Here is a 21,000-nt window from a genome sequence, read left to right as displayed (position 1 = left end):
AGTTTAGGTTAGGTATGATATCTTCACGTGGTGAGTAATGTAAATTCAAGGGACGTAATACTTCTCGTGCAATTTATTCATTGTTATCGTATAAGACGTTTTTGTGGAAATATAACGCGCTACAAATTTAAAAACAGTGTGTGAAAGTTCGCATTTGCCACAATGCTAAGAACTCGTGCGTACCACGGCGAAAATACAACAATACAAGTAAATATACATTAATATTTTCATTTTCTTCGTATGGGGGCAAGTTACCTTTATGAAATCAGAAAATCCCAACCGAAAAAAAATACCTGTTAAGAAGAATAAATGTGTATGTTTCACTCATTTTCCAGAGCTGATGATGAGTTCTGCTTTTGACTTGCTTGTTACACAGATTTACAGCAGGGGGTTTTATTGTTGATACAGAACAAGTATAAAAGTGGACAGTAACCAATGGAACCTACATATCGTTATTTCGGGGTTCGTAATGTTGAGGACGCGCTGCCTTTTTTCCCCAAAATTAATGCGAGTAAAAACTATTCCTCGGCAGTTTCCGTGAATGTGGGAAGTAACTAATAGATCTGGTTGATCAGTGCATTCATATTTGGGAAAACATGGGCTACTCCTAAACAAAAAGTGATCAAGAACGTCTTCGAAGAATAGTGCAAGAAGTGTCAACAACAAAAGAACAAAATAAACAAGGAAGCTACTGTATTTATGGCCATCTAGATGTATGGGAGTTAAGTTTGTTGTCTCCATATTTGTATTAATGCATAATAATTATTTGTTGGGTATATTGACGAGTAAAACACTGAAGCTTTGACCGCGTAGATCGCACATCAAGCCTACTTCTCATAAAATTACATAGACCTGACTTACGAGTTATGATGGCGATTACAGGATCTTACCTGTAATATTAATACGACATTTGTAAATATTTCATCATTACAAAAGGTACAGACGCATCATGTCCTTGCAATACACGGGTCGGACGGAGAAAACAGTTCGCCTCTTTGTGTAACATCATCGGAGCTACACTACGGCCTGTACGTCACGAAGGGCCAGTGCCTTGAGTTACAAACCCAGTTATGCAATTGCCCCAATGAAGATCTATTCTTATATTAACACGTAGGTACTGTCGGTCTGAAGAGCAATTCCCTATGACAGCAGAGCACTCTCGTGGTTATCCCACGCACTCTGACTGCAGATGTTTACGTCCGTCTAGTGATTCGATCTGTTGTTCTGCCATTCATGAAGAGCACCCGCGGGGGTGTTTTCCAAAAGGATAATGCACGCCCCCATGCCGCTGTTGTAACCCAACGTTCTGAAGAGAGTGTCGGCATATTGCTTTGGCCTGCTCGATCCCCTTATCTGTCCTCAATCTATCACGTATGGGACATAATTGGACGACAACTCCAGCGTCATCCACAACCGGCGTTAACCGCCCCTGTATTGACCGAACAAGTGCAACAGGTATGGAACTCCATCCCACAAGCTGACACCCGGCACCTGTGCGTTACAATGCATGCATGTCTACATGCCTGCATTCAACAGTCAGACGATTGTTATTTATTGACCTTTGACGATGAAGTCGAAGAAACACACGACATTTTAACATCACTAACAACGAACTCAGTCTTGTCCTAAAATAATAACAATAATAATGCTGATGAGAGATACTGCCTTTGGAGATCGTAACTGCCTGAGGGGCATCCTTACTAGAAACCACTGTCTTAAGTTAAGATTGAAATAAAGAAAGTCTGAAGATCGCTAAGATCGGCTTCCGTGTGAGACTGCATCTACCATCATAATGATGCGTGGTGATCCAGCCCCCGTAGCACGAGCTCTGGTCTATTGGTATAATTAAGGCAGTCCAATCGGTATGCGCCACACCGTGGTTGTGCGGCATGGACACTTAATTGCATCGATGTGACCTGCGACTATGGCATGGACCGACATCTAACCTGGTGATTTACGTTAAAGTCATTGTGGATGATGACCGCAAGGAAAAATGATGCTATAATGGCAATGGCCCTAATCTAAGTCACTGAGGTTGATGACTCCATGACCATCCAAATTTCAAGCTGAAGGCTGAACACAATTAAGTTACAGTAGTCAATGACCAAGGTTTCCACATTAATAAATCCCCTGCACATCTGATGCTCAATAAATGAAAATCAAAAATGATAACAACAGCAAACGCTCACTACACTTGTGGGAGTACAGTCCTCTGCCATCGGACATGTCCCCTTAATCGTTACGTTAATGAGTTAAGATTTCCCAGCTTATAAGACTAAGATTTCCAGAATACATTTTCAAGTTAGTCAATTGGTTTTAAGCTAATTCTCAAAATACGATTTCACTGAATTTAATAATTTAATAAAATGAAGTAATCTCATAATCCTAATTAAAAGCAAATTTTATCTGTCCGTGCGAGTGGTTTCTTTAAAATCCCTAATTATTTAATCACACAATTGTCCTATTACCCATACTTTCTTCATTGTTGCTGAAAATCGATTACCTTTTATAATCACCAGTACTATTTATTTATATCATGACGTAACTCAGCAAGCTTACATTATACCACTAACAATTATTAAGAAACTATCTTTGATAATCCTAGCATTAAATCCTACAGTCTGCATAAATTAACACAACGCAAAATAACCATCCATGTCACATCACTTCGTGATATCCAAAATAAGACTTTGTACAACCCTCGAATGATATCAAACAGCATCACTTCCGATTCTCAAATTTTGACATCCCTGAAAATGGTTATCTCCAACCTTTCCGCCGCTTCAAAAATGAATTCAAATCTCTCCTAAAACGAGTCTATTCTAAAGAACAATATATAATTCCAAACATTTTACTACAAACGACAAATCTCAGTTACAGTTAGTTTCCTTCTACTAGCGAGCTATATCGACTACGTGACAGATGGTTGGAGCAACAGCAACGAGTCTCCCCACGTTATCTTGAGATGAAACACATGTTATTCGTATTTTAACCTCCGTCAAATGAAAGGGAAAGAAACTTGCCTCGCTGGCAATTTACATGTTATATAATACTTGACCCACATAGATTATGCGAAGAGATTTACTTTAAGACGTCACTCAAATATTCTTATCCATCACGGTCCTACGGTTTCACGTGGAATCCTAATTATGGACTGACTCTACTCCCATCTCAATAAATTACACGAAATAACTGCTTGGGTTTCCTACACTGAACATCCCGGCACCAACACTACAGGATTTCAACAACCTGATCCACAATCCTTTATTCCTGCCCATTTCGCTGGACTTGAAACACTCGCTTAACACAAATTCTTGACACGACAATAATATGGAATATCTCTCTTGGTGACCCATAATGCCGTTACACAAACACTTCGTGACAACTAACCATCTCTCCCCGCATATCTGATCTATTATTTCAAAAACCGAAACTCACAACTTAACTTACAAAACATTTACTGTTATTTTCCTCTCATCAACTCTACCCAGATTTAAACAGACCTTGCAATAGCAATCCCTGTCGCAAAATTTTATCAATCTCGCCTCGTAACTTCCCTTGAATAAAATTGGCATCGCTTAACAGAACGGTGTGCCTTCACGCCAGCTTTAATTGAATAACCACGGACTACGCATATATGAATTACATATTTACATCAAACAGAATTTTCCGATAAATTATTATCTTAACTTTGCCAAACCATAAATATAGAAAATAAGCGTACAGAAATGATACTTTGCTTTAAACATTATATTCGTTTCTCAACCATCAAAATCTACTACTCAGCAACACTTCACACGCCAGTTTCGTGACTTTCCCGATTATCCAAGAAACATCAAACAAATGACCTTTAGTCACATTTCTCTGACATTTTCACGAAATAAAAGGGTGACCAAACTGCGTCACAGATACACACACAAGAAAAACAGTGACATCATGAAATAAATAAAAGCATTTTATAACGATGACAATTTACATACCTGTATTCGTACGTCGTCTCCCATCTTTACAGATTCACCAGACTCTCAATCTTTTATTTAGCCATCTCGACAGATAGTGGCTTTACAAACATATTTCTCCTTATGTTTTAATTCACCTGAAAATGACATAAACCAAAAATATGCCCTTCACACGTTCTCTTCCTTGCACGGACCGAACACGCCTGTCGAACACCAACTCACACGGAATATTTTAGGATAATACAATTATATTTACAAATCCACTTGCAGGAATTGCAGGACCGCAGCATTAGAATGACCGTCTGTTACCTGTCCCTGAAAAATGACGTGATGATTCCTCACTTGGAATACTGTCGATTACTTTTATCGGAAGAATACTTTGACTGACTGATTTTATGTTATACAACATTTTCGGCAATTGCCGACTTCAACCCTATAACGCAACAGTTTAAATCATAGTTCGTAGAATGTTTACGATGCAATATTTTTAAAACCTATCTCCACTTGGAGATAATATTAAAGCCACGTTCGTCCAAAACCTATCTTCGCTTGGGACTGATTTATAAAGTTACTCTGAAATACGTGGACTCGCCTCGAATTCAATGGACACAATGCGAGATTGCAAATGGCGCATCACACTCTTATACACTTTACTCCCAATTTCATGCCATTTGCACTTACCCCCAATGATTTTAGAGACACTTTTCCTATCCCATAAAATGTATTGAAGACAGGTCTCAATGTAACACGTAGATGTTTAGTTTAGTATCAGTGTTACTGATAAGCTTTTAAGAATTTCTCTTTATCCACTAAATTGTTAAATTACCTCATAAGGTAGGCACTGTATTTGGTCGATGTATCAGAGTTTGAACGAACAGGAGCATATTTTGATAAATTTCCTTCTGGAGCTATTTAGTGGTCCAAAAATATCACTAATGATCCAGTTGTTTCACTTACAATTTTCTAACATTTTCTATAGCAGTTTCGTCGCCAATTCTCCTTAAATGTACTTTTTATTAGAACAAATAGTCCAACATATCCATGCTCCTTTTAAACGTGCGAGTGACGTAATTTCTTTAGCGCGAGAATGAGAACTACCACCTGTTTCTCCACGTAGGAAGAGCTCCTGACTTGTAATTTATATGGAACCTCATGTAATGACTTTAGGACTTTGGTTCCTTATGACACAAAGGCCATGGGTTCAGTATGTTTGTATGTTTTGTCATCAGCTCGAAGGCTGGTTGGATCCTCAACAGCTCCGCCATCAGCTGTCATAGATGGCCTAGGCATCACTGAAGAGGCGTACTAGGGAAATGAGGAGTGATATAGTTTCCCGTTGCTTTCCTCACTGAGTCAGAAGTTGATATTTCATATCAGTCTGCCAAGTCCACTGAAATGCATGCACCAACCGACCCTATGAGCAACAGTTTCACAACATTCATAGCAGGGACTGGCTGTATAAGAAATTACATTGCTAGCATCGTTAATACCTCAGTCACTTTCATATTGTCAAAGCCAAGTATAAGACACGGATCATTGAAAGTAACAAAATTGTTCTAGCCTATACCAGAAGACATAGTGCAGTGTAAACACTAGGTCCCACCAGCAAAGGCACGACTAATCAATTAAATATGTTGCCTCGACAAATATACTGCCAACATTTCCATATTCTACGTTCATTATTTCATGGTGTTTGGATACTTTGTCCGCCAGTGTATTTGCATATTCACCGTTATTAGAACAGTAGACTGCGTCAAGGATGGACTGTTCAGATTGTAGGTCTAATCCAACTTGAGGATGTAAGACATATTCCTTAAAAAATGTCTTTATGTTGCCACTTTCTAAATACATCTCTATTGCTCTCATGATTCTCTCAAGTTTTTACCTCCATTTTCCCTTAAGATTGTGTTCATTCCTGAAGCTCTTCAAATTTGAATTATCGAATCCGACTTCAGATAGAGAATGAGGTTTCTCACTCTTAGATTGGGGGGGAGGGAGGGGGAGGGGTCTCCTTAAGAGATTCTTACCAGGCGAGTGGCTGCGCGGTATCGGGCACGTAGCTGTCAGCTTGCATTCGGGAGATAGTGCGTTCGAACCCCACTGTCAGCAGCCCTGAAGATGCTTTTCCGTGGTTTCCCATTTCCACACCAGTCTGTACCTTAATTAAGGCCACGGCCTCTTCCTTCCCAATCCTAGCCATTTCCTATCCCATCGTTGCCATAAGACCTATCTATGTCGCTGCGACGTAAAATAAATAGCAAGAAATTAAAGCATTTATAATCCCTACCTTCCCTTTACATCCTTTGCCCTTTGTTTCGGGTAGCAAAAACCCTCGAAAACTAAACTGATTTAGCCCTTTGTTGTCTTAATGAATTCCATCACTCTCACCAAGCAGACGAGACACAACCACCACTGTCAAGATCCAGACACAAAATAGAGAACATTTTTGTTTGCGCGTGGGATGAGAGAAAGAAGGATTAAGAGAGGGAGACAATAGCGTGGCATGAAAAGCCGTCGGTCCAAAGTTTAGTGCTTTGTAGCCGCCACATGTCCGGCCAACGCCCCGAGTTTAAATGTTAGGGTTAACACTATCTGCTTTAAGTTCGTTAAATACACTGGTGAAAAATAAACTATTTTTCTAATAAGATTGCTCACATTTCATTATTAAACAACTTGGGAGAAAAATAATAGTGATAATTGATTATATAAAAAAAATGAAAAAACATCAGTAGAGAGCAAGTGAAATGAAATGGCGTATGGCTTTTAGTGCCGGGAAGTAGGCGACCTGCACGTCGTGATCAGGATGAAATGATGATGAAGAGTTTAAAAAATACTTTTAAAGCATAATTTAAGAATACGACGATAGTAATAATAGTAATATTATTATTTTAACGTCCCACTAATTACTTTTAAGATTTTCGGACATGCCGAGGTGCCAGAATGTTTGTCCGGAGGAGTTCTTTTACATGCCTGTAAATGTACCGACAGGAGGGTGGCGTATTTTTTACAGTGGCTTAACGACGCACCGACACAGATAGGTCTTATGGCGACGACAGGAGAGGAAAGGGGTAGGAGTGAGAAGGAAGCATCCGTGACCTTAATTAAGGTATAGCCCCAGCATTTGCCTGGTGTAAAAATGGGAACCCACGGAAAACCATCTTCAGGGCTGCCGATAGTGGGGTTCTAAGCCACTATCTCCCGAATGCAAGCTCACAGCTGCGTGCCCCTAACCGCACGACCAACTCGCTCGGTGCTGGCGTTTTTGAGCACCATCAAATACCATCAGCCTGAGCTAGGATCGAACCTGCCAACCTGAATTCAGAAAGGCAGCGCTCTACCACCTACTCAGCTACTCAGCCCGGCTAGGGATACGTAGGCCTATAGTCGTAATCAATAGCATACAGATTACTATTTAATAACAATATCATTACTAGTGAATGTTTAACCGACTCACTACAATACGTACAAACTGACACAAAGAGAATAAATGGAGAAAAGGTATTTTAATATTTAAAAATTATAGATATTACGAGGGGTAATTTATTTTTTAATAGCGAAGGCCAGGAAAAATCGCCCCACTGTATCAATTGATACATTTCCTCGACTTAATAAAAACTGGGTAAAAACCACGTAACCCATGGGCGTATCCTAAAGATATCGGGATATAAACCCTTTACATTAGATTGAAGTTTCCTTATAGATTGGCAATACATGTGTTGAAACGCGGCGTACGTAACACTCATCTGTTCTGACTCCGTAATCAGGCCGTAGAATAATTTCTGTCCTCGAAGGAAGCACCACTGATTCTAAAACGGCGCAAGTACACTCGGCGCACTTCACTCGACTTCGTTATCGACTCCATTATCCCACATCATCATCATCAGTACGTTGTGAATCATACCTTCCCTCCACGAACTTCTGCTGCTGAATAACATCCAACATACGCACTATGTTTTAAAGGGTGTAGTTTGGAACACTGATTTTCTCAAAGAAGCATACCTATGTGTTAAAACCAAACGCACTGCTGAATTTACCTTATTTAACTCGGGCAAATGCTGCATAGTTCTACTTTAAACAATTAAGTTGGTATAAATACTCTGTTATTAGTTATTCGACGTTCACCGGGCGAATTGGCCGTGCGGTTAGGAGCGCGCAACTCTGAACTCGCATCCGGGAGATAGTGGGTTCGAATCCCACTGTCGGCAACCCTGAAAATGGTTTTCCGTGGTTTCCCATTTTCACACCAGGCAAATGGTGGGGCTGTGCCTTAATTAAGTCCACGGTCGGTTCCTTCCCATTCCTAGGCCTTTCCTGTCCCATCGTCTGTGACGGTGCGACGTAAAGCAAATAGCATTCTACGTGAAAATCTAGCATAATATTTCACAAACACTTTATTTATTTATTTATTTATTTATTTATTTATTTATTTATTTATTTATTTATTGCCGGACTGAATGGTTCAGACGGTTGAGGCACTGGCCTTCCAACCCCAACTTCGCAAGTTCGATCGTGGCTCAGTCCGGTGGTATTTGAAGGTGCTCAAATAAGTCGGCTTCGTGTCAGTAGATTTACTGGCACGTAAAAGAATTCCTGCGTGACTAAATTCTGGCATCTTAGCGTCTCCTAAAACGGTAAAAGTAGTTGGTAGGATTATTTTTATTATTATTTGATTTAGTTAGTTATTTAGTCTTGACATTTTGTGGCGAAGATAGGGCTTCACGGCTTACTGTTACTCTTAACCACCTTCAATAACAACTTTTGAAACATTTAAACGTAAAAATAAAAGCAAGACGCAGTCATTATATTAGTAATTTAATGCCCTTTAAGACGATGAAATCAGAATACTAGTATCTTAAACGAACCTGAATGCATTTCAGGTTCTTATTAGGAGTTCTTAGTTACTCACACTGTATACACAAGCAGTGTCACTGACTGAAATATCCAATGGCTTTAAAATAATATTTCATCATATTTCTGTCCGTAGGATTTGATAGACTCGAAGTTAGATAAGCGACGAAAGAATACATTCGGCCCGCCAGCAATGAAGAAGCAAGTTTTCTTCATTGACGATCTCAACATGCCAGCTCTGGAAGTTTACGGTGCCCAACCTCCTATCGAACTTCTTCGGCAGTGGATGGACTTCCGGGGTGAGTGAGTCAACATTTTGCCAACTGGGAGTGGGAGAAATGTGATCGATAGCCTCTCCATCTGTCTTAAGCTGTCGTCACGTACGATGCACATGACACTTCCATGAGAGCCTTCATTCTTTTAACTCTCGAGAATTTTTCTCTGGTGAAAGACATCATATGGCGTTGACATTCAATATTAGCATACTCGATCTCTTGTTCAAACATACGTCTCTGTAATATTGATCTGTGGTTACTGTCAAACATGTTTACCCTTTATGGACCGAATGTGCTTATCTAGGTCAGTGATTTTATCAACGCATGTGCCGTGAAAGTTCCGAGCCTTTGTGATGTTGCTGGAAACAGTAATTATAATACCCTCACTCAGTATTTAACGGCCGTAGCCGTGTTGAAACACCGGATCCCGTGAGATCTCCGAAGTTAAGCAACATTGGGCGTGGTCAGGAGTTGGATGGGTTGCCACGCGCTGTTGGCGGGGGGTAAGGGAATGAAGGAGCGGAAAGGAACTGGCCACCCTACCGTACGTAAACTCCGGCTCAGGAACACCTCTGCGGAGGTTCGGACCTGCCTTCGGGCAGAATAACCCTTACCTTACCTACTCAGTATTTGTTCTCGAAACTGAGACAGATAAAACAATATTAAAGATCTGGATTTAGAATTTTAAACTAGTAGTATTTCTTGTAATATTTTCTACCCATGGAATTCCTTGTTGTACTCTTGTTCTAGTAGTCGTAGTAGTAGTTGTTGATGGGTATTTATGTTTTAACTTAACTTTATTATAACTTGTAATTCTAAGCTAGTAGTAAGCTCAACCTACAGTACTGTAAGCCGCAATGTTAAACACTGGAAACACTTAAGTTGTGTGTGGAATTGGAAACACTTATGTTGTGTGTGAAATTGTACATGATGATGCTGGATTTAGGATGTTTCAAACCAGTAGTATTTCTTGCAATATTTTATTTCCATGGAATTGCTTCTTGTTGTTGTTGGGTAATTATGTTTTAACGTTATTATCGCACTGCTGTAAGTGACCATTGCCACCCTGATATTTCCCAATTGCGAAATATTTGCTAATAATGCATATATTTTAAAAGGAAATTTTGGCTTACGTCTTAACAATAAAAATTTGATGTATCGATAGAAACTTAAGCTTGTCGTTTTTACATAAAACCGTAATTCGTGGCGGATTGAAGACAAACACGCGTATATTTTCTGTTCAAATGACAGAAGTCTCTCACCTTTTTTTCTGTCTTTCTTGTCTGCCTCTCCTCTGCTTTCACGACACTTCCACTACGAATGGGTCAGTTTTCACTTTTATTACTGTTAGATTCTGTCACTGGCTCACTTTTATTTTTCTTTCTTACACTCAGAGACTTCTCCATACTGAACTTAAAATCTCACAAAATGAACACCATAATGCACATAATTCATACGTGTCAAATTAAAGACCTCAAACATGCCAGAACCAGACCTAGTGATTTCCGGGTACCCGTTAACTCAAAGACTGGTACGCGTATTACCCGGTGACTCGTTCGTTACAATTTTGCATTCTATAATCTTATGATAATAAGAAGCTCGCCTGCTGGCCAGGGTCGTTAAGCGTGTCACGTCTATACGGTCTGACACCGTGGCTAATACGTTCGAGTCCCGTTGGTCGAAAAAATGTTCAGGATCGGAATGTTGACCGGCAGGGTAGAGGAGGTGGTGGTATACAATTTATAATCACTACATTGCGTGCCAACAGCCTGGATTCAATTCCAAACCTCTCCGCAGTACTCATATGGAGTGAGGGCATATGACGTTGTTGATGGCGATTCCTTCCTACTATCATATATCACGTCATTCATTTCAACTCATCAACTCCTCTGATGTGGTCGACATCAGGAAGAACATCCGGTCATAAAAAACTCTACGAAGATTCATCTGACTACATGCCCGTCCCCGTAGAGCAGGCCCTCTCAAACGCCCAAAATTTCACGCGTGCAAATCGAGGCGTAAGAGCTCCGTGCACTATGCATCGCTCCCGCTCGGCACGGCTCGGACCAACGCTTCGTCTCTGAGCTACTCGGCTAAGCTCGGCTCAACTCGGCTCAATTCGGCTCAATTTGACTCGGATTTGGAGCGCTACGCAGCAAGTGAGGAAGAGGGAGACAGGGAGAGCGAGCGAGACAGGCGTGGGGAAAGAAAGAGACAGCGCTGTTACTCCAAATCGAGGAGTGGGGGGTCTGCACTCTGGTCAACCAAGCGAAGTCGTCTTTTGCACCGTGCACAGTGCATGCACCAAGCACATGCACCCTGAGAGGCCCTGCCGTAGAGTAATGGGACAACGGTTAGACATGCATGCAGTTCTTTTACGTGCCAGTAAATCTACCGACACGGGGCTGACGTATCTGAGTACCTTCAAAATATCACCGGACTGAGCCAGAATCGAGGCTGACAACTTGGGCTCAGAAAGCAAGTTCCATAACCGTTTGAACTACTGAGCAGAAATAAATGTCTCTCTCTTTCCCTGTATGTATTTACGCGTCGCGTATTCGCGTTATTGATATGATGTACACGACTCCAGCTGTCACTGGGGCTGTCACCCATTAGCCTAGGGACCCCTAAAACTATGGAATCAACACTCCTCTCGATCATTATTCATCTCAGCGACCCCGAAACCATGGATTCGACACTAATATCGGTCGTTTTTGATTATTTTTACAGGTCATCCCCTCCCTTATGGTTGCTAGGGATGTATTATCCTTACAGTATTTTGTCCAGGTAGTAAGTCATATATGTACCATGTTTGCTTCAGAGTTATGCTGGAACATACACGCATAACATTAACAATCTTGGTCATTTTGGATATTTTCTTCCTCACCCCCTTCCCACCCCTCATGCTGATGGGGCAGAACTTGGGCTTGAACAGCATCCGGAGGGTCACTGTTCACTTCAGCGACCCCAAAAGTTATGGCTTGCACATTAAAATAGGTCGTTTTCTATTATTTTTTATACTTCACTCACATACTCAAAGAGAACAAAATTCCTACACAATTTAAACTGTCAAAAGTTATAGACATTCTCAAACCTAGAAAATATGAAAACAGTTGTGAAAGCTATCGCCCAATGGCACTGCTGACTTGTGTATTCAAACTCTGGAACGAGTTCTCGTAAATCATAGTAGCTCCGTATATCGAGGCTGTCAGCCCCCTCTGAACAAGCTGGCTTCAGACATGGACGCACTTGCACCGATCATATTCTTGCCCTAACTACACATATTGAAGCAGGCTTTCAAGGCCATCTGAAATTTACAACCGTTCTTATCGAACTCCAAACTGCGTATGATACTGTTTCGAGACAGCGGCTGATCTACAAACTTCTGCAAGTTATACCGAGCCTTGAAATTGTGGACCGAATATCGAACATGTTTAGTGAAAGGCAATTTGAAGTGTTCTTGGACGATTCTAAAAGCCATAAAAGAAAATTAAATATTGGCCTGCCGCAGGGATCTGTTTTAGCTCCATTTCTGTTTAATTTATGCATCCATGACCTGCCTACCACAAAATAAACCAAGTACATCTATGCTAATGATATCGCACTGGTTCCGCAAAGTAATAACTTCGAAGACGGTGAACGCATTCTGACGGAAGATCTGGAGAAATTGTCGGCATTTTTCAAGACCTGAAGATTAATCCTAAGCACAACAAAAACTGAAGTCTCTTGTTTCCACCTAGCACATCGTGTTGCGAACTATAAACCAAGAATTTCGTTTAAGGGTCAAATGCTGATATACAGTCCTTGCCCAAAATATCTTGGAGTCACTTTAGACAGAACCTTGAACTGTAAATAACATCTCACCAAGCTCTCTCATTAAACTGCAGGAAGAAAGGACATACTGCATAAGCTAAGTGGCACCTGCACCTCCTGGGGAGCCTCTGTTGACTGCCTACGTCTAACTAGCATTAGTCTACTCGGCTGCACCTGCTTGGTTAGAAATTATACAAGAACATAAAATAGGCACAGAACTAAATGACACAATGCGTTGCATCACTGGGACTGTGAAATCGACTCCATGTCACTGATCACATCCCTCCACCACACCTAAGGCGAAAACAAGCTCTTCTGAGGGACGCTAAGAAAATCTTCGCATCACTTTCTTTACCGCTGCATCAGGAATTCGGCCATCCGCCACAGCAACGATTGCGATCAAGAAGACCAACAAGTATCATCACAGGGAACTTATTGCGGATAGATTTAATTTAAATGATAATTGGAAGATGGAGTGGTGCGTTAAAAACATAGGGAACAAATGCCCACCGTCTTGATCCCACTAAGAAACCGAAAGGTTTCGACCTACCAAAGTACCTTTGGTGTCGTCTCAACAGACTAAGGACTAAACATTCCTCCTGTAACTACTTACTGCACAAATTGAGTTGGATCAGCTCACCAATGAGCGAATGCAATGTAGAAGAACGAACGATTGAACATCTCGTCCAACGCTGCCCTCTTCATTCATACTCTGGATTTACTGATGACTTGCTATTTGTTTTACGTCGCACCCACACAGACAGGTCTCATAGCGACGACGGGACAGGAAAGGACTAGGAGTGGGAAGGAAGTGGCCGTCGCCTTAATTAAGGTACAGCCCCGGCATTTGCCTGGTGTGAAAATGGGAAACCACGGAAAACCATCTTCAGGGCTGCCGACAGTGGGGTTCGAACCTACTATCTCCCGAATACTGGATACTGGCCACACTTAAGCGACTGCACCTATCGAGCTCGGTTCTGATGACTTGTTCAATGTCTCTCCAAATGTAATTGAGTGGCTGGAAAGCTCGGACTTCAAAGTGTAATTTTGTCTTTTGTCAATTGTATATGGTTTGTAACCACCATACGACTAAATAAATAAATAAATAAATAAATAAATAAAACTTTCCACCCCCGCCCCTAGGGTTGCTAGTGGTGTCTAACTCCTACAGCATTTTCTTTTTTACATAATAAGTCATATGTGTATCAAGTTTGGTTGAGAGCTATGCTGGAACATACACACGTACATCCATAATCTCGGCCATTTTGGACATACTACTGTATTTTCATCTCTTATCAATCGCAATGCCGATGGAGGCTGAACTTGGACTTAACGGCATTCAGTGTGACACAATTCATTTCAGCAACACAGAAAATTACAAATTCAATACAAATATTGGTCGCTTTCGATTAATTTTACATCTCAACCCTGCCCCAGTCCGGCTTCATGGCTAAATGGTTAGCGTGCTGGCCTTTAGTTCAGTGGTTCCCGGATTCGCTTCCCGGTGGGGTCGGGGATTTTAACCTTAATAGGTTAATTCGGATGGCTCAGGGGCTGGATGTATATGTTATCTTAAGCATTAGAAATCATCTTAGATAGGGTTCCATCCCCACAGACGCGCAGTTCGCCTATACGGCGTCAAGTAGAAAGACCTGCATCAGGCTTCTCCGGAGGTAGAGCCCTGCAGGGATGCGGATATCCGCGGAAGTCAGTGTTTTGGCGGATACAAACTGTATGGCAGTGCGAATAATTTTGCTGGTAATTTCTAAATAATGACATTTATTGATTTTCACTCCGATGTGCTCTTTATTTTTGTTTGTGGTTAGGCGACCCTTGACAGTGGTGTGGGAGGATGGTGATATATAAAGAGCCTTGAGAGCACAAAGCCGTAAATCTGACCTAAGCTTAACTAGCGGATGCGGATGCGAAGCTGATGCGGATCTAATTTTGTATATCCGCGCAGGTCCCTATCCGTATTCCACACGCCATTATTATTATTATTATTATTATTATTATTATTATTATTATTATTATTATTATTATTATTAACTCCGATCCAAGGAATGCTAGGGGTTCATTGCCTTTGAGTTTTCTTTTTAGAGATGTTAAGCCACATGTGTACCAAGTTCGCTTATGAGGTTTACTGCAAGATACATCCATTATCTCGGTCATTTTGAACATACTTTTTCACCCCTTTTCAACCTCCATTCCGACTGGGGTTGAAGTATGACTTAAACTATGGCTTCAACACTAAAATCGATCGTTTTCGATTTTTTTTTTTTTTTTTTTTTAATTTTTTACATTTAAAGCCTTCTCATAGGGGAGCTAGAGGTCGTTTTTCTTGATTTTAAGTCATACGTGTACCAAGTTTGGTTGAGAGCTGTGCTCGAACATACACACATTCATCCATAATTTCCGACATTTTGGACATTTTGTTTTTCACCCCTTCTTACCTCCATGAACTTCATCATAAACGACATCTGGAGGTCACTATTCATTTCAGTGACCAGGCTTTATAGTCAAATCATGATATTAGACTGCAATTCTAAAGGAATAGAAAAACTACTAAGGGTTCTTAGTTTAACCATCGTCGTTCTGGTTTCCCTCTATTTCTCTCTCCATCCATGACCGAGTCCATTATTCTCTTAGATAACCTATCCTAAGCCATTTGCCTCACATGACCCCTTATTTCCTCATTTCATGGTTCCCTTCTGTTTGTACCAGCGACCATTCTCTTCACTTTTACTCCCGTATAGCAGAGTTGGTCTGAAAACAGAGTGGTGTAAAGACAATTTGGAAGTTTCGTCCGGGAGATGACTTCTTTAAGGAATGCAGGGTGCGCACAAAGTCCATATACCCCGATATTCAATTAAATTATACTCAAACTGACATGATATAAAAGTACATACCTAACCTCTAACACCATGGCACTACAGCCCTGAAGGGCCTTGGCCTACCAAACGACCACTACTCAGCCCGAAGGCCTGCAGATTACGAGGTGTTGTGTGGTCAGCATTATGAATCCTTTCGGCCGTTATTCTTGGCTTTCTAGATCTGATAAAATTACATATTCTCATTACTTATTTATATATTTCTAGTTACACCTTACATCTTAGGAATCTAAAACATCCGTATGTGTCCCTCCGTGGTCTCTGAAAAGCTGAATACGTCGCCATTTTCTAATGCTCATATTAAGCTACAAACTTGGGGTCACTGTCTGGAAAGCTTCGCGCACGTCATTTTTTAGATCATCACTTCCAACGTACCGCTGCTTCCTCACTTGTTCCTTGATGTAACCCCAGAGAGCGTTATCGGGTGTTGTTAGATCAGGACTCTTTGATGGCCACGGAAGAGGAGCTGGATCATTGTCCGATCGTCGACTGATCCAGCGATTCCCCCAAAGACTGCGTTCAGACGTTGTCGAACTGCCAGTGCGAAGAGAGCCGGCGCTCCATCGTGTTGAAAGCAAACAACGTCTAAGATTCCCGCATTTTACAGGTGCGGGATGAGCCAGTCATTAATCATCTGGAGGTAACTGTCCTGACTAACAGAACGATAAAATATATGGGCCAAATAGATGCGTTTGTGTCATTCCGACGCAGATCATGATGTTAGGTGGGTTTCGCTCGATTTCTTGAAAGAAAAAAAAATGTAGATTTTCTTTTCCCTAAAAGTAAACATTGCGACTACAAGAGCTGAAATAAATCGCACGTTCGTCAGTGAACATGACTTCTGCCTTCTGAGTCATTGTTTGGAATTGTTGCAGCATCTGACCACAAGCATCAACACGTCTCTCCAATTCATCATCTGATAATTCACTGACACTCAATGGCCGCAATACCTCATTTTCAGATCCACTTTGATGTGTTTCCTCATGTTTGATTCCGATATTCCCAGATCTGACTCACGTTTCCGTATGTATTTGACCTGGAATTGTTCGATAGATTTTACCACGTCAGACAAAGTTCAAGTTTGGTGGATGGTCTTCCATTTCTCGGCGCGTCGCGAACACTGCCCGTTAAAAACGTTTCCTTTTTCCACGGCAATGTCTTCTTTGTCGGTGCTGCTTTCACAATCCGCGCAAAGAAATCATCCCTCAAATTTTTTATTTATTTGCCACTAATTTTATGCTCATGAATCCACACAGCGGCAAGGAAACATCCCGCAGGAGTTCTTTTATATGCCAGTAAATCTACCGACACGAGGCTGACGTATTTGAGCACCTTCAAATACCACCGGAGTGAGCTAGGATAGAAACCTTCCAAGTTGGGGTCAGAAGGCCAGCACCTCACCCGTCTGAGCCACTCAGCGTGGCTTTAATTATTTCAGAAGACCTGACATGTGTACCTACAGTTTCTTCTTAAAATTCAAAGTTAAACATTTTCTCCTTTTCTACCCCTTCACGTTCATGAACAACGTCATTTATCAGTTTTATTTACAAAAAAAAAAATTACATAAATTATTTCACCAGAGTAATCTTCTCTCTATTCATACAAAGGAAAATGGTCTATAAATTATTTTGACACCAGCTCCTAACGTAGGTGGCCGCGTTTCGAAAACTCATGTAATTATTATTATTTTTTTTGAAATAAAAGGTCAGATACCTGCCGTTTGTATTCCATTTACAAAACAAGCTGGAAGATGTTGAAGATGTCGAAATACAGCTGACCAGGAAAACGTCGTGACCAAAGAGGATAGAATAGAATAGAGATGAAACTCAATGATAAATTTCGGTTCCAAGCCACTTGGCGCTAGTAGTTTTAGTCTCTTTTCCGAGATAGCGCCACAGTGTGCATTCTGGTCCAATACCTTAGTATTACTATCAACAGATAGCGCGGAGAATTAACATCCGGCGCAGTGACGCACATCCGGTTATGCTTAAAGCCCCCCTCCCTTCCCCTGCCACCACCATCCCTACATCCTCCCGCCACCCCCCACCATTCGTCGATTAGAATGCAGTTCTACTATTTCCATGCCCAATACATTGTAATTCATATATTTTTATTTTCAAGTACTTACTATGTTGTAAATAATGATCTGATACCCCTAGTTTGTATGGCATACTATGTTACTGAGAACATAACCTCACGCCTCAAAGCAGCTTTAACTTTAAATCAATGATTGACACATTAACACAAAGCTGATATAACAAATAAGAAATCCCTTCGAAAGCAAGACAACAGAGGACACCATATGCAAGACAATGGGGTATCACATCAATATCCAAGTACCACATGAAAATAAAAATAACAGAATTAAATGCAGTAAGACAGGAAATATATAGAACTACATTAATAGAACCATTCAGCTTTCAGCCCCTGATGTGTACTCAAACAGGAAATACAGGATTTCAGGAGAACTGGCGAAGATATATTTCAAATAAACAAGCACAAGGAACTAAGATTTACAGCACAAGCACATGAGCACTTGGAATTCAAACGACACAAATACTGTAGCATCATGGGAACTATCGATTAAAATCGTTGTAAGTTCGAACAAGGTTAATCGATTGGGTAAAGTCGAATTCGATGCAATTCAGCAATATTATCTCCACAATGCTTGACGTTTTATGAGTAATTAATTTGTGAGAAGTGCCCACTGATTGAGGTTCGACTTGAAATACTTTAAATACTTCACTTCGAGACAAACTGCCTTTAAATTATTAACATCGCTCATTTCATGCTTACTTGCGTGCCATCTACAGAACGTGTATATAACTATTTACACGGTGTGAATGACCTCCAGCGCCATCTAGAAAAAGAGACTGAAACTACCTGAAGCTAGCAACAGATTGGAACCAAAAGCCCTATTAGAGTTTCACCCCCCTGGTCGTGACTGCCTCTATCGTGCTACATGCGTCAGGGCTGTCTCGATTCGAGTGACCTTGAAATACTTGCGAGCGCTTTAGCCAATCAGAATGCTACATTTTTCTTCAATCATATAAAAATATGCGACAAAGGTTTTTATACTTTCAAAGACACTCTGCAAATCTAAATGACAAGAGCTTCAGTCAGGCTGCTTTACGATGTCAATCGGTTCAGCCGTTCTCTCAAACTCGCAGTCACAAAAATTAGCCTACCGTTTTAAATAGTTGCAGTAGACATTTTGATCTGAGAAAAAGAACATAATTACACATAAAATAATGTACAGGTGGTTAATCTCAAGTAGAGTCGATGACATGGATTGTCAAACAACAATCAGCAGCATCAACATTAATATCAAGTAGTACAATAATTACGTAGATTCGTATTGATAAACTTGTTTCCAATGAAAAACTATAAAGGACGAGGAGGAGTTAGTTTGATTTTTTAACTTCTGTTAAAGGTAAGAAACCTGCTTTATGGACAGCTAGATATAAACCCTAGTGCGCATGTGTGTATAATATATCCAGACAAAACCTAACTACGAATGTGGAGCTGAATAAAACTTCTAACTGCATTAATAAATACAGCATATGACTGTATCACCGCTGATGATGATATAATACTCTTGAGCTAATTCTAAACGGATTTAGCATGTTAATTAGCACCCAGCATTCACGTAATTAATAGCTGTAGGCTATCACATTTTAACCCTTTTTTTTTGAATCACTACTCATGGATGAAACTTCGATCCCAAAACAATACCCTATGAAAAGAAATGATATTCACTGGTATTTATCAGCTCTCAATAGTTGTTTTGTTCATGAATAAACATTTGCTCTATACAGAAGTATCCATTTGATATTCCCTTTTAATTCGCTTAGATATTGCTTGGATGTTCATTTCGTTAATAATGCAGTGAAATTTAAAATGTTCACGTGTAATTATATTCGACACAATCAGTGAGTCACGTCAATTTATCAAAGAATGCGGGTGAGATGCCTCCAGTGGTGCGCAAGAAACTATGGCCGGTACATCATCAAATTTTAAAATTAATGGTTGGATAAAATTAACCCTTTGAACAGAAGGGAACAGTAAGTTTGAAAAGTTGTGACCAGACCCTCCTGAGTGAGTACTTTTCATAAAAAAAGAAAATATATTCCAAGTACTTTAATGGTTTGTAAGTATTAATCGAAACATTTTGAGCCTGCCATCGATTTTAAGGGACGTTATTACATTACGCAATTTTTCAAAATGAATATATTCGGGAGATGGTGGGTTAGAATCTTAATGAAACCTGTCAGCCGTTCTCTATCGTGCTACATGCCTCAGCGCTCTCTCGATTCCTTAATTTTTTTTTTTTTTTTTTTTTTTTTTTTTGCTATTTTGCTTTACGTCGCACCGACACAGATAGGTCTTACGGCGACGATGGGACGGGAAAAGCCTAGCAATGAGAAGGAAGCGGCCGTGGCCTTAATAAAGGCACAGCCCCACCATTTGCCTGGTGTGAAAATGGGAAACCATGGAAAACCATCTTCAGGGCTGCCGACATTGCGGCTCGAACCCACTATCTCCCGGATGCAAGCTCACAGCTGCACGTTCCTAACCGCACGGCCAAATCGCCCGGTGTGTACCTTAATTAAGGCCACGGCCGCTTCCTCTCCATTCCTAGACCTTTCCTTTCCCATCGTCGCCATAAGACCTGTCTGTGTCGGTGCGACGTAAAACAGATTCTAAAAAAAAAAAAAAACTTAATGTGAGTACCGGGAATGGTTTCGTGAGTCATGAGCTGAAGGTCATTCAAAGCTTCGACACGCCCGTTCCTGTCTCTGTGCTCGTCATTGTTTACTTTCGGTGGGTAGTGCCAATAGGCTTCCATAAAATCGTTCGACAAAGAAGGGATCATATACAGTACGTAGCAAAATGCCTATCAAACATTTTAACAGCGAGTGAAGAAACACGTTAACACAAGCAACTGAAGTAAGCGTCCCGAGCTGCACCATCTCCACAGAGAAAATGATGAACAAGGTTCGTGTCCTGTACACACAGGCGAACACCCTGAGCCAAGGTGACGACCGAACGAATATTTTCCAACCCGATGGAAGACCAAGTTCGTCACGTCGTTCGTTAGCCACTACACACAGGTAAAAACGGGAAACTTTGGTTCGCGTGAACCGAGATCGGTGAACCAGGTTCCCATGTGTGTAATGCTCTTTAAGGTAAAGGAATTTGCAATGTTCTGGA

At 40.8% G+C, this 21,000-nt stretch overlaps 1 protein-coding gene across 1 annotated transcript in view; it reads left to right on the top strand.

Moving 5' to 3' along the window:
- Positions 1–21,000, top strand: part of LOC136866853 (dynein axonemal heavy chain 1) — a 1,878,455-nt gene that overhangs the window by 443,738 nt on the left and 1,413,717 nt on the right. Inside the window, exon 8 of the mRNA XM_068226864.1 lies at positions 8,944–9,106. Within this exon, the coding sequence (XP_068082965.1) occupies positions 8,944–9,106 (163 nt within the window). The remainder of the gene's footprint in view (positions 1–8,943; positions 9,107–21,000) is intronic.

The sequence above is a fragment of the Anabrus simplex genome, chromosome 3 (genome assembly GCF_040414725.1).
Source record: "Anabrus simplex isolate iqAnaSimp1 chromosome 3, ASM4041472v1, whole genome shotgun sequence".
NCBI classification, from domain to species: Eukaryota; Metazoa; Arthropoda; class Insecta; order Orthoptera; family Tettigoniidae; genus Anabrus; species Anabrus simplex.
The sequence above is the reverse complement of the archived record's forward strand: the minus strand, read 5'-3'. Positions and strand labels throughout refer to the sequence as shown.